Source organism: Micromonas pusilla (genome assembly GCF_000151265.4).
Source record: "Micromonas pusilla CCMP1545 genomic scaffold MICPUCscaffold_2, whole genome shotgun sequence".
In the NCBI taxonomy this organism is placed as follows: Eukaryota; Viridiplantae; Chlorophyta; class Mamiellophyceae; order Mamiellales; family Mamiellaceae; genus Micromonas; species Micromonas pusilla.
The window spans coordinates 1,886,794-1,900,192 of record NW_003315883.1 but is presented as its reverse complement, the minus strand read 5'-3'; the positions used below and the strand labels follow the sequence as shown (position 1 = coordinate 1,900,192).

The following is a 13,399-nucleotide window of genomic DNA, read 5'->3' as shown; positions in this document are numbered from 1 at the left end:
CACGCCAGCGCAGGCGGAGCATGCTCGCTGGCAGATGGTGGAGTCGCCGGGGTGCGCGCGGAGCGCGCCACTGGAGCGCCGAAGGCGCGACGGGCGGAGCGCGCGTCAGCGCAAGCGGAGCACGCTGGCACACGGTGGAGTCACAGGCGAAGCGCGGATAATTTTACGGTGCAGCGAAGCGCACCCACAGGCCACCTTGGATTCGCCAAAAAATATTCGATTCTTATTAAATTGTGAGCGTAGCCACAGGCACTCCCTTGTCAATAAACTAAAATGCTGTACGTGTACCAGTGCAGTACCAGTGCTGTACGAAAGTACCGCATTGTACACGTGTAGCCCTAGCTAGTCTAGCTAATACCCTGTAGCGGTCACACTGTTCACAAAAAGACACGAGTATGCGGCTGGGAGAGTTCGTCGTCACCATTGGGGTTCTAGCAGTTACCCTAGGAACAAAAGATTTGCCAATACTTGCGCGGGGACTCGGCAGATTAACAGGCCGCGCACTAGGTGCTACCTGACACGGAGCTGTTTCCACGCAGTCGCAGCCCGTCACTTTCTATTCACTTCTACTGATGGCACTTGCCCTTTCAAAACCGTAGGTTTCATCAGCGAACTTCGCGCAGACGCTGAAATACTCACACGCTCGGCTAATGTAGACGCGATGCATAACGAGATGCGACGCGGCGTTTCGGACCTGGTAAGCGTGACGGAAGAGATAAGAACTGGTCTTGATCCACTTACGCTTGGTCGAAGGATATTGACGGAAGTGAGAGGGGAAAGTGCACGCGTTTTCCGAGGAAATGTTCCCCGGCAGTCAGAGCAGTTGCGTGAACATCTTCCCGCTCGTCTTTCTGTTTCCAGCCTATCTGATAGACAGGGAATGTTGGTCGCTTGTCCGAACCAGCGGACGTCGACTTCTCTGAACTACATCCCCATATCTGCAGTGTCGCTTGGACACAGATCGCGTAATCTTATTGTCATTTCCGGCGTAGACCTTCTGGACGAGGCTGTCGTCGAAGCTGAAGTTGCGTATCGCGTAAGTATGTCGCATCCCGTGGGCTATCATAAGGGGAAAGTCGTGTCCCTGACAGCTGCGAGCTGGGATACTGAGTAAGAGTCGCTCACGGTTGACAATCATCACAACGTAACAGCAACTTTCTCAAAATATAGGTTTCATCGAAGTCTGTGAATTGAAGAACTGTCTGTCGGGATGATAAGATACTAACCGTACCACAGATTCTTAGAATCGTGGGCTTTGCTTTTACTCTTACGTCATACTGGCCACAGCCAGTACCTTACTTTTCAGAACAGAGAAGTACTTCGAATTTGGACCAGCGGTTCTTGTAGAAGTAGGAATCCTTCAAGTGACTGAAAAGTCTATTCACTCATAATGGAGAATTGTGATTCGGAGCTCTGAATTTTCTCCTCGGCTGCTTGGAGTTAAGGAGATTTTGCTGCCAAATTTCTTTTAACTGAGGAAGATATCTCTTGTACGAAAGTGTGGTGAACTTTGAGCCACGAAGGTGTTCGTTTGAAGGTCCTGCTTACCGTCAATGAACTCCTTAAATGAAACAGTTTGCAGTATTTTAACTTACTTTGGAAATTTTCTTTCCGATTGTGTCTTTGCGTACTCAACGGAAAGTTTGTAGTGTCACTGTATACCTTAGAGTAGATTTGTTTGGCATTCTGTCAAGCGAAAGATACACAGTAGTCGCAGCTGAAAATTAGATACCTTCCAAGATATGGAAGTACTTCCGGAAGTACTTCCGTGCCTTCGAAGGTATAGAATACTTCCGGAAGTACTTCCGTACTAATAAGCTAGCTAGCAGTCTACTCGTAGCACTGCAGAGTGTCTAGCCAAAATGTAGTCTAAGTATCAGCACAGGAGTATGAGGACCCGACGAGAACAAAAATTTGTTTGTTTAGAGAATGTATAATTTATTTCGTTCCTATGAATTTCACTTGTCTCCAAGTGCTGGTCATTACCTTCATAGAAAGAAGCAGTGTGGATAAAGTTGTTGTTGTTTAACACATTCCATTCTCACTCCCCTTTTTTTCTTTCGAACAACGAGCTAACTGAGTCCACTGGTCACCAGTATTTTTAATCACACCAAAGAGTTGTATAGAGTCCCATGCTTGACCCAGTTTTTTGGGGCAAAGGCAGAGGTACCCCTCCCATCCTAGATAGATATGTACCTTCGAAGGTATATCCTGGCGCTTGTTCCCAATCCTAACACTTTCAGCAAAAATATACAAGGACGGAATTGAGTTCTGAAATAGTAGTTCTTGAAGACATTCAGTTCAAAGAAGGAGATCACCCTCAGGGTATGTATCCAAGAAAAGTAGCTCTGAGTAAGTCGCAAGACTCCACAAGGAAGGAGGGCAAAGTGACTCAGCCTCATCGCATACCTCTCGGACCTTGATCATAGTGTCAAGGCGGAGAATGCGCGCAAGTGCAGCGGCATCTGACGCTTCAGATGATATATGGATCTCGTGGAGAGACCTCTTCAAGGACTTGACAGAGTCTTCGAGCTGCTTCACAAAGTTAAGCTCGGCCTTTTTACAAGAAGGAATCACGTGCTGGTTGATTATGTCAATCAAAGTCAAGGCCTCCATCTCAACTGTAGCCGTGTAGTGTTCAAGAAGCACCGTGCGACGGGCTTCACACTCGCGAGGGGTAAGCACGCCCATCTTTTGAAATAGATCGGTATTCTTGGCATCCGTAAGCTTTTTTATGGCCTCGACGCCAGAGTCAATGCGCCAAATGCCCTTTTCAACAGCCTTCTCAGGCCATTCAGGGTCGTAGCCGTCGCCATTGAAAATTACCTTGGAGTGTTGCTTGAGGAGATCCTGAGCAATTTTTAATGGCTCCTCACCTGACTCGATGCGGTCGGCAACGATGCTGAAAGCCTCAGCAGCAATGGTGTTGAGAACCGTGTTTACCAAGGATACGTTCTGAGATGAGCCAGCGGCACGGAACTCGAAGCGGGAACCGCCATAAGGGAACGGCGAGGTGCGATTACGGTCTTCAGAAGGTACCTCGATATCACTGATAACTTCGGCGCCGAATGCTAGTTTCTTTTTTGAAGGAGTGTAGGCAGCTGCCTTGCCAGTCTTCATTAGATCTAGTAAGTACCGTGTCATCACCAAGGTACGTAGACATTACAGCTGGGGGAGCCTCCATCGCGCCAAGGCGAAAATCATTTCCTGGTGAGGCAATAGAAAGGCGCATGAGGTCACCATGCTTATCGATGGCAGAGACAAGCGCAGCCATTATAACAGGAAAAACCGCATCGTTCTTCGACGCGGTGTTTATCTGCTTAGGGTTCAAGAGGTTCACGCCGTCAACAGTGCCAATTGACCAATTGTTATGCTTACCTGAACCATTTATCCCAGAAAATGGTTTTTCTTGTAGCAGGGCAGCTAGGCCATTCTCAGAAGCAACTTCTTCAATAATCTGCATAACCATCAAGTTCTGATCTGTCTGACTGATCACGTTCCCGAATAGTGGGGCGAATTCATATTGGTTTGGTGCGACCTCGCGGTGGCGAGTTTTGAGAGGAATGCCGATCTTGAAGCACTCTGACTGGATCTGACGCATGCAGTCGAATGCAGTAGTAGCACGAGAAATTGGGGCCATGTAGTGATCACTCATCTCTTGCCCACGAGCTGGTTGTTTGCCCGTGATGGTGCGACCAGTAAACTGCAGGTCAGGACGACGGTAAAACGCATGCCGAGGCACCAAAAAGATTTCCTGTTCGAGGCCTATATTATTGATGAGTCCATCGACGTCATACCCCATCAACTTCAGAAGACGAGTGCCTTCCTTAGACATTTTTTGAGTTGCTCTGTGAAGAGGAGTCTTTTCATCAAGGGCATCGCCATTGTATGATACAAAAGCTGCTGGGATGAATATGGTATCTTCGCGAAGAAAGATGGGTGAAAGTGGGTCGATTGAGAGATAGCCACCGGCGGTGTGAGTTGCGCGCATGCCACCATTCGGATATGAAGATCCGTCAGTCTCGCCTTGGAGGAGCTGTTCTCCTTCGAATTTGAAAAATGGCTTCCCGTCCTTGTCAAACTCAAACATAGTCTGGTGAACCTGGGCAGATAGACCATGGCGGACACCAGATGAAGCCATGGGTTGAAACCAGTGGCAAAACACGGAAGCACCGTTGTCGACAGCCCAATCGAGGACAGCCTTCGCGACGATGTCAGCTTTGCCGGGCCGCCTAGGCCAAGTTGGATCCTCCAGGAGCTTTTCAGATTCTCCGTATTTTGAGAGGTACTTTTTCGCGACCGCGCCCTTAAAACAGTGATCCCCAAAACCCTCTATGGAGGCTGGAGGAGAGGAAGATACAGACATCATCGCTGAAGTAACTAATCGCGCATGGCGAGATCGCGCGAATGGTTTCCCAGCACATGGATTCGTGCCGAGCGTGAGTGGGGTAGCCTAAAATCGTGCCGTGGTAGAGACGAGGAAAGAAGAAATTATCTCAGAAGTTATGCAGAACGAGCTTTCAGGGGCACTGAAAGTCAGTTGCTAAGAATTACTTCGAGATGCCATGCCTTAGAAACGAAGAAATGGGTGATCAAACCTTTCGAAAAAACATTGATCCTCGGATCATCTTGCGTGAGGAAAATTTGCGACTCGAAGGCGCTGCGGTCGCGATTGAAATCGCGCAAGTTGCCGCCTGAGAAAAATGCAGGAGACTTTTTTGAGAAAGAGGGAGTTCCGCCTCATATCAAGTCGAGAAATCAGTCCGGGGAGTGCGGATGAAAGATCGCATGTTCGAATGTTCACCTGCATTGCTTCGTTGATTGTGTTCACGTCGAAAAATGACCAGCGCTCAACAATTTGCAGGATGCGCAAGACAGAAGCGAGAGACACGAACTTCGTCAAGCGAGGGCGCGAGGTCTACAACACGGGGAAGTACGTGTACGTGACGTGCACAGCTGTACGAAGGTACACGACTACAACGTTAGCACTCACGTAGCCCTACGTGTACACGGTCGTACACGTACAACAGTCGTACAACGTTACTTTTTTTTTCCGGCAGTCATCATTATTTACTGTACACGTAACTGTACAGTACACGTACGTGTACGTGTCGAAATTTTAGTAAGTTAACCACTGCTGTACACGTGTACAGCTGTACACTGTACAGTATCGTATTCTAATATTTCCGGAAGTACTTTCGAAATTCCATCTTCTAAAAAGCTACGAAAGTACCTTCGAAGGTACTTTCGTTCGAAGGTATTATCTAGCTACTCGCAGCTAGCTAGCTAGCTAGCTACCTTCGTAGCTAGCTAGACTACCTTCGTAGCTAGCTAGCTACAGTATGAGTACACGTGGAGTACGACGAAGGCAGGTTACTTTTTTAAAGTACGCGAAAGTACTTTATTTCGTACGAAAGTACCTTCGAAGGTACGAAGGTACTGTACAGTAAGTTGAAGAAATACTGAAGAAATGATAGATATCTTCGTAGATAGATAGATAGTTAGATACTGTTGTCCGTAGATAGATAGATAATATTGTACCCAAACGTTGTATGTACATATGGCCCTACGTGTACGTGTACAGCTGTACCTTCGAAGTTACTTCTGGAAGTACGAAAGTACGAAAGTACTTTCGTACGAAAGTACTTTCAAAGTACTTTCGAAAGTACTTTAGTACTTTCGTACAACGTACACGTACACGTACAGTACGTGTACACGTGCTGTACTGTACCTTCGAAGGCACAGTGTTAGACGTGTTGAGGATCAGTCGTCCATTGCCTCGTGCCTTTCGACCTCGGCCGCACTCGCCGTAGTCGCGGGAAGGTGCACAAATCTGGACCCCACCAACATCCGTCCCTGAATAGCCTTCCACGTCTGGCCCGACTGATTGCACGTCGATCGCGCATCCTAAGTCTGTTGGTGCGCAAGTGTAGAGGAGAAGACGCGGCATGGAGTATGATGCGTACGCTCCGGACTCGACGCGTCTCGCGAAGTCGGGCTCGGCATACAGGGTGCTAGGGCATGACGCGGCGACATACTACCAGTACGCCATCTACGTGAGTCTAATCACGAATATCTCCCTCCCCGACCCGTGCACGTTATCGGAGCGAGCGACGCTTCGGTAAACAACTTGTGATTCTGTCTGTTGGTGAAACTTTGTTTCTCTGTCCGCATCGTGCGGACGGCTTGCGACGCATCGGATGCGGATCACCCGTTCGATCGACTGAAGTCGATGTTCACGACCTAACGGCATGATCGTCACGTCCGTCGCGTCTTCATCACCCCGAGCCTCCTCCAACTCGACATGTCTCCCGCGCAGCGATCGCACGGCGAGGCTACGTGGCTCGCCGAAAACTGTCCCAGCTGTCTTTTTGCCTTTTTCCTACTCTTTTCCTCCTTCAAAAGTAACCGAACCGATACGATCCAACCTATGTTTTTACCCCCAAACAAAAAGGTCGCCGAGGGTCTTGCGAAAAATACTTTCAACTCCCTCAGAGGTATCAAGGACTGGCGCACTGATGACGTCAACGGCGACCGCAATGACCTCCCTGCGCTCTCGAAAGGAAAGCTTCAAGATTTCTTTTATATCCGCAACCTCTACGGCAACATCGAAGACGTCTTCAACCGCCCAGTTTATTCGTCACCTGAGGATTGGATCGACGTAGCAATTCGCGAGCCGACCTCCGACCGCGGCTACTTCAGCAAGCTCGTCACGACCAGACAATCGAGACGTTGCCTCAACCTAGGGTCATACAACTATCTCGGATTCGGTGGGTTGAACACACACTGCACCCCGCTTGTGCGTAAGGCTGTGATGGATCACCCGATCACCAACGGCTCGCCTTCCGCAGAACTCGGTTACAGTTTACCTATACGCGAGGTCGAGGAGACGACGTCGAAGTTCGTAGGGAAGGAGGCTGCAGTTGTTGTCGGGATGGGCTTCGCAACCAACTCGACAGTGATCCCTGCGCTATGTGGTAAAGGCGACTTAATCATTTCAGATGCCCTGAACCATAATTCTATCGTAGAGGGCGTCAGACTCTCCGGTGCGAAAGTTAAGCCTTTTAAACATAACTGCCCCGGTGACTTGGAGTTGATTCTACAAGATGCAGTCGCGGGGAAGGGTCCAAGATACAACAAAATTCTCGTCATTGTAGAGGGCATTTACTCAATGGAAGGTGAGCTGTGCTGCCTGCCCGACATCGTGCGCGTGTGCAAGATGTATGGCGCGTATATTTGGCTTGATGAAGCGCACTCCATCGGTGCAGTTGGAGCTACTGGGAGGGGCGTCTGCGAAGAACTTGGTGTGGATCCAGCAGACGTTGACATCATGATGGGGACGTTTACAAAGAGCTTTGGTGCGGCAGGTGGATACATCGCCTCCGACCACGAGACGATCGCGCGCGTGCGTCAGTACGCTGCGGGCTGCACAGATGCGGTGTCCATGCCTCCTGCTGTATGCGCACAGATATTGGCATCTTTGCGGGTCATCACCGGCGAAGACGGAACTGATATAGGCGCGAGAAAGTTGAGGGCTCTGAGAGAAAATGCTAATTTTTTTCGTGATGGCTTAGAAGAACTCGGCCTGGAAGTCTTAGGCGAGCACCCCTCGCCGGTCATGCCCGTGATGCTTTACCAACCATACAAAATTGGTGACTTCTCTAGGCTTGCATTTAACCGAAGACTGGCGACTGTAGTCGTAGGAGCACCTGCCACACCGGTTAAATATCCGCGAGTTCGTTTTTGCGTCTCTGCCGCGCATTCGCGAGAAGATCTCGCAGACGCGCTCGCGGCCATTAGTGATATATCGGATGAGCTGTCAATCAAGTTTAAATTGACACCGCCAAACAAGTGGTTTCCTGGGTCGTTGGAAGTGATCGAACGTAAAGAACATGGCGGGAGGGTCCGGCGTGCAGCAGCTGCAGCGGCAGCGCGTCCTGCAGCTCTTGCTGCTGCACGTTCCCTTGCTACTGGACGAAACACAGCGCGATTTGCCCCATTACATTCAAGAGGCACACCGCTATCTGATGATTACGGAGACGGCGGACCGCCAGCGTCAAGCGGCCCAATTGATACGTACTCCATTACAGGGATCACGACGCAGCCCAAGGAGTATAACGTGATGTTATCCTCCCAAGATATCCTCGCTTTAACGACGGATCCAATCATGAAGGAAGCGTGTGCAGCGACGATTGAAACTTTGGGTCTAGGCAGCTGCTCCCCGAGAGGGTTTTACGGCACGTTCCCACCACACATGGACGTGGAACAGACAATAGCAGATTTCTTAGGGTGCCAAGAGGCGGTTTTGTACTCGTTTGGTGCGTGCACAGTGTCCAGTGTCATTCCATCACTTGGGCATCGTTCAGACGTTGCTGTTGTTGATCGAGGTGTCGGACACGGTATTTTGGGCGGATTACGACTCGCAAAGATGGACGTCAGATGGTACAATCACTGTGATGCGGATGACTGTGCGCGAGTATTCGCTAACCTCGAGGCCGAGGACGGTGTAACTTCCGCACGGCTTGCCCGCCCGGGCAGACGTAGGTGGCTCATAACCGAAGCGTGTTTTCAAGGAACTGGCCGCGTTGCGCCGCTTCCGGAGCTCGTTGCGCTGAAAGAAACACACCACGCGCGCCTGATACTCGATGAATCATGCTCTTTTGGCGCGATGGGGGCAACCGGGCGCGGTCTTTCTGAACACTTTGACGTTGATGCAGGCAAGGTTGATGTCATCACCGCGAGCCTGGAAGGTGCAGGTGCGAGTGTTGGCGGGTTTTGTGCCGGGGACACTGGTGTAGTCGCATACCAACGACTCATGGGAAGTGGGTACGTGTTCAGTGCATCGCTTCCTCCGTATCTGGCGACAGCGGCTGCTCATGCGATCCGGCGGGTTTCAGCGGAACCTCGCCTCGTCGCGCAAGCACAAGCTTCTGCATCCGCTTTGCGAGAAGCGGCACTGAGCGGGCGAATCCCAGGTTTCACAACTGATGCGGATGCGGGTTCACCCGTGGTCCCGCTGCGCCTCGCTGCGGGAAGCAGCGCCGGGAATGAAATAAATCTCCTGGCACAAATTGCGAGCAGGGCACGATCGAGAGGTATTGGCGTCTGCGTTGCTCGCGTCAACCCGCTTGTCCCAGCGCAGCACGCCCCTCCTGTGTCGCTAAGGGTGTATGCATCTGCAGCACACACGAAAACTTCCTTATCCAAGGCATTCGTAGTTCTGGCGGAGGAGGCTGCACAAGTACTTCCTACGCATGCTCTTTCAATCGGCGTCGAAGCCGCTCGACTGGACGCACGGGTATCCATGACAGCGTATGTCGAAGCCCCGGCCTCAATTCGCAGCGCAAGGAACTCGATTGACCCTGGGTCCACCGTGCTTGCGCCAGCACTCGAGCCGGCCAAGTCAGTGAATGCCGCGTCGCCACCCAGATCTCGTGCTAAATGTCCAGGTGCTACACTTCAAATGGACGGCATCATCCGTCTCGTTGTCTTGGATGATCAGAAGGTGAAGCTTGTTGTCGCACACAGCACCCCACTGGCGGATGATCAAGATTCATCATCTGAGTCCTTGCTATCACCGCGAATCCCTACAAAGAAACTAAATAACAGGTCCGCATCTTGGTCGGATTTGCCCGCGGAATCATCACTGCAATACTGGAATGTGCCCACAGATGAAAGCGACCACGATATTCTGGAACCATTTCGCACGCATGTTGCCTCAGCTGCTGTGTCATCGCAGTCGGGAATCGTGCTTAAGCGCACAACGAGTGGCACCCCGCTCGCGCAGTTTGATCCCTCCGATCAAGACTCCCCGCGCTCCCTTAGCGTACCCGCGCTCGTCGTTCTACTACACTGGCACAACATCTTCCGACGTTACATTTTGAACCAGATTGATATCACTGCCGCTATGGTCCCAACGATGCTGCGCAAGGTGGGCTTGAACCCAGATGACAGCGGGTGGGTTCGTTACTTTTACTTTGTTGCTGGTTACCTCGGGTCACGGGGCTTTCATGCAAACTTGCTCCCATTGCTTGTGTGGACGTGCGACTGCGCGTTCACTCGTCTCGTCATGGTGTTTTACTGCCTCTGCGTCGGGATAGGATGTTTGATGAAGGGTGCACTTGCGACATCGATGTCGTCGATTCGTCCAGCAAACCCCTCCACAGGTTCACTGATGCGTCACCGCGTTCACTCGTGGCCATCCGTTGCCGGTATTCAAGCTTCTGCTTTACCGTTCCTGATTCTGCGATGGAGATATGGCTTTGAGTGGGTTTGGAACATGAAAACGCCGTGGTGGGCAGTAATAGACTACTCTCTTGCGTTTGCATACATGACTGTCATATCCCTTGCAAGGATGGCGAACGGGGACTCACCCGCAAATGTTCAAGGTGGGATAGTCGTTGGAGCAATACTACTACGCTGCCTCCTCCCACATGTCGAGTGGGCGACGAATGGTTTGGAAGCATCTACTGTGATGAGTAGTCAGGGGTATGTACTTGTTGGCATTGTCCTCGCGTGCGTGTGTTTATATCCCATGCCATTAAATGCGCACGGGGAAGTGTTATACGCCGCGAGCACGTGTTATCGTCGGATGTGGAGGACGTTTTCTTACATGCTCTTCTTTGCCGCTGGTTCAGTTTGGAGACCACAGTCGACGTCCTTACCTATAACACGCGATGGTGCCAATGCTTTTCTGATGCCAAGCGCACTCTCATGGCTGAGTCACCTGCCCCTTGTTCTGAAGAACGATTTTCCGGTTGGAGCGAGGGTGGTGAATCGGTCTGCAGCCGTTGTGAATAGGGCATCGTATTTCGAAGTGATCAAGATTATCACGGTGAAATATATAATCGGTCACGCTGCATCTCAGTTCAGCGTGTGGGCGATTTCATATGTTGCGCAAGCATTCGTAGAGTGCTGTCTACGTGGGTACGTATCACACTACAAAAAGGCTGGCGGCACACGTGTGGGCAAAGGTGTTTTTGGCGGAGGACGTGGTGGCGACGTCAAGGCGGAGAGTGAGGCACAGGCGGATGTCGCGCAAGGCACTGTGCACATGCGTTTAGCCGCGATAACCGTTGTCGAGCTTGCTCAGGATGTGACGGGGGCCTTGGTGTGTGCACATGGGGTGCCTCGGTTGTTTGACGCCATCGGTATCTGATGAGGTGCGATCGTGTGTGTGTGTGTATGCGTTCATGTGTGTGTGTGTGTGTATGCGTGCATGTGTGTGTGTGTGTGCGAGTGCGAGTGTGTGTGAATGTTAACGATCTTCAGGGTCACCAAATTCTTCCTCCCGCCTATCGACCAATCGACAAACGGGCAGCAAGTATGTTTCCCCCCACCAGTATCTCCTGTCTACCCCACACCAAATCGACTCACTTCTTGAATCTATCCTCATCTTTTCAAACTGCGTTTTGAAACCTATTCTCGCGAGCTCTGCCTCGGCCAACCTACAGTATACGATGTGAAAGAACCCGTTGTCTGGAGCCATGCCGTTGAAGTAAGAGTACACTCCACCTTTACGCATTATCTTGGGTAACAAGGCGTGGAAGTCTCGTAAGTCATCATAATCCTCACCATACGTGTCAAAAAAAACACCATCAAAGAGACGCGCATCTGGATTCGTTCGACCCCCAGGTAAGGCATCGTTTTCAGTAATAATCGCGTCTACGACATCCTGCCAACGACCAAACTCGACTCTCACGTTGGAAAGTGATCCCCACCCTTCTCGTATCAAGTACGAATGCACGTCCGGATGCGCCTCTATGATTGTGTGCGAAACAACAGGGTGCTCTCGAACGCACCTGTCAAATATTCCCATGCCAAAACCGACGTTCAACACGTCTCCTCCGCCAGCGCAAATCGCCTCAGCATGTCGTTTCATGAGAGGCGTCTCCCAGTCCATCATCACAGCGTCACGGTTGGTATCGAGGAGCTTATCACCGCCATCATACGTCACAGGTTTGGAAAGGTACGAGAAGTTGGGCACTTTCGACGCTCGTTCTGCTCGACCGAGGACGCCGAGGACGAGCTCAGCTTGAACCGCGTGCTCGATAAGCGCGGCGACGAGGTCATGCTGTCCGCCCGCGGATGCGTACTCGCCTGCGCAGTGACCTTCGAAATCAAGTTCATTCCACGGCGCGCCGTGTGCAAGCAAGGCACGAACGCATTCAATATGCCCCTGGTGACACGATTTCATCAGTGGTGTTATCCCGTGGCGGTCTCCATGACTGGGGTCGACGTCGTCGGCGAGAAGGGCTTCGACGGTTTTTATGTCACCAGACTCTGCCGCGCGAGCCAGCCGCCGTTCAGCGCCGCGAGATGCCATCCCGACACGGCACGCTAGCGGAGAATGGTATCTGGAGAATCTTCAGCACCTCCCCCTTAGCCCTCGAACGAGCGAGGTTATTTACAGGGCTGGGCCAACCAAGAGCTTCCCGAACGATGGTTTTTGACCCTGACGATCCGTTGATCGGTCATTTTCAACGATCGACCCACTTTTGAGCTCCTGACGAGATTCCTCTTCTGTCGCCGCGCTCGGTTGATCGATTCGAGAATCGAAAATGCCGATGAAGCGCGATTCAAAAAAAAAAACAAAAAAAAACTGGTTTTTCCCAGCTTTTCATACAGTATTTTTGTGTATTTTACACAAAATACTCATACGAAAATAGTCTTGAGGAAAATCCGAATGTTGCGGAGCGTGAGCGGCAATATTGCCACGGGTCCCAGTCTGAAAACTCGACGGATTTGGACTCCTCTCGTCGTGCTTTCAACAGGCCCGGGCTGGCCAGGGTGAAATCGACGCTCCTCGCGATGAAAAACCGTACTGAGTAGTTTTTTCGCGTACTACATCAAACTACTTTACATAGGGAACCACGATTCGGGAAGCTCTTGGTTGGCCCAGCGCCTCCGCTGCGAGTCGGTAGTTGGGAGAAGGGGGCAGGGCGCGGCAGGGTATTTAGTCTGAAAAGTACGAAAGTTCGTGTATTGGTTTGAAAATGGTTTTCATCGGAAGAGTTCATCGTCAGGTCCTGTGCCACGTTTTTGCATACGGGGCGCCAAACGCATTTGATAGGCTGAAATTTTCGTACGTAGGTCCGGAAATACCCCTAGCTAGCCCTACAACGTTGTAGCCCTAGTAGATGGGAGAAGGTAAACCTTCCCCCCAATAATTCCGGAGGTCTACAGTAGGGCCACACGTACTGTACGCGTACAACTACAGTACGTGTACGTGTACAAATGTACCTTCGGGTACGTGTACTTTTGCTCACAGCGCCAAGGTCCTCCTGTCGAATTCGTGGTCTTACCTCGAAGTTCCGGCACGAGGAGCAGCATGACTGAAGTCGTTGCTCTTGCAACTGTGGCGTCGTGCACGCTCTTTTTCCTTATTGTTTTGCTTATC

The 13,399-nt window shown here is 51.1% G+C and overlaps 5 protein-coding genes across 5 annotated transcripts; 3 read left to right on the top strand and 2 right to left on the bottom strand.

Annotated features, from left to right (window-relative positions):
* Positions 1-395: 395 nt before the first annotated feature.
* Positions 396-1,612, top strand: MICPUCDRAFT_55725 (uncharacterized protein; the record flags this gene model as incomplete). The annotated part of the gene is made up of 2 exons (XM_003056524.1): positions 396-507; positions 600-1,612. 2 exons carry the CDS (start codon positions 396-398, stop codon positions 1,112-1,114), a joined length of 627 nt encoding a protein of 208 aa, XP_003056570.1. The 3' UTR covers positions 1,115-1,612.
* Positions 1,613-1,903: 291 nt separating this feature from the next.
* Positions 1,904-4,868, bottom strand: GLNA (glutamine synthase). Its single transcript, XM_003056125.1, has 4 exons — positions 4,805-4,868; positions 4,599-4,694; positions 3,137-4,453; positions 1,904-3,105 (listed from the first exon to the last, which is right to left on the bottom strand). The coding sequence occupies exons 1-4, from the start codon at positions 4,808-4,810 to the stop codon at positions 2,302-2,304; spliced, it is 2,223 nt and encodes a 740-aa protein (XP_003056171.1). The 5' UTR covers positions 4,811-4,868; the 3' UTR covers positions 1,904-2,301.
* A 1,080-nt stretch (positions 4,869-5,948) lies between these two features.
* On the top strand, positions 5,949-6,125 carry MICPUCDRAFT_55723 (uncharacterized protein; the record flags this gene model as incomplete). The annotated part of the gene is made up of 1 exon (XM_003056523.1): positions 5,949-6,125. The coding sequence occupies one exon, from the start codon at positions 5,949-5,951 to the stop codon at positions 6,123-6,125; it is 177 nt and encodes a 58-aa protein (XP_003056569.1).
* Positions 6,126-6,304: 179 nt separating this feature from the next.
* On the top strand, positions 6,305-11,278 carry MICPUCDRAFT_55722 (aminotransferase/sphingosine-1-phosphatase; the record flags this gene model as incomplete). The annotated part of the gene is made up of 1 exon (XM_003056522.1): positions 6,305-11,278. The coding sequence occupies one exon, from the start codon at positions 6,305-6,307 to the stop codon at positions 11,156-11,158; it is 4,854 nt and encodes a 1,617-aa protein (XP_003056568.1). The 3' UTR covers positions 11,159-11,278.
* Positions 11,238-12,335, bottom strand: MICPUCDRAFT_25272 (ankyrin repeat family protein). Its single transcript, XM_003056124.1, has one exon. The coding sequence runs from the start codon at positions 12,323-12,325 to the stop codon at positions 11,258-11,260; it is 1,068 nt and encodes a 355-aa protein (XP_003056170.1). The 5' UTR covers positions 12,326-12,335; the 3' UTR covers positions 11,238-11,257.
* Between the last annotated feature and the right edge of the window lie 1,064 nt (positions 12,336-13,399).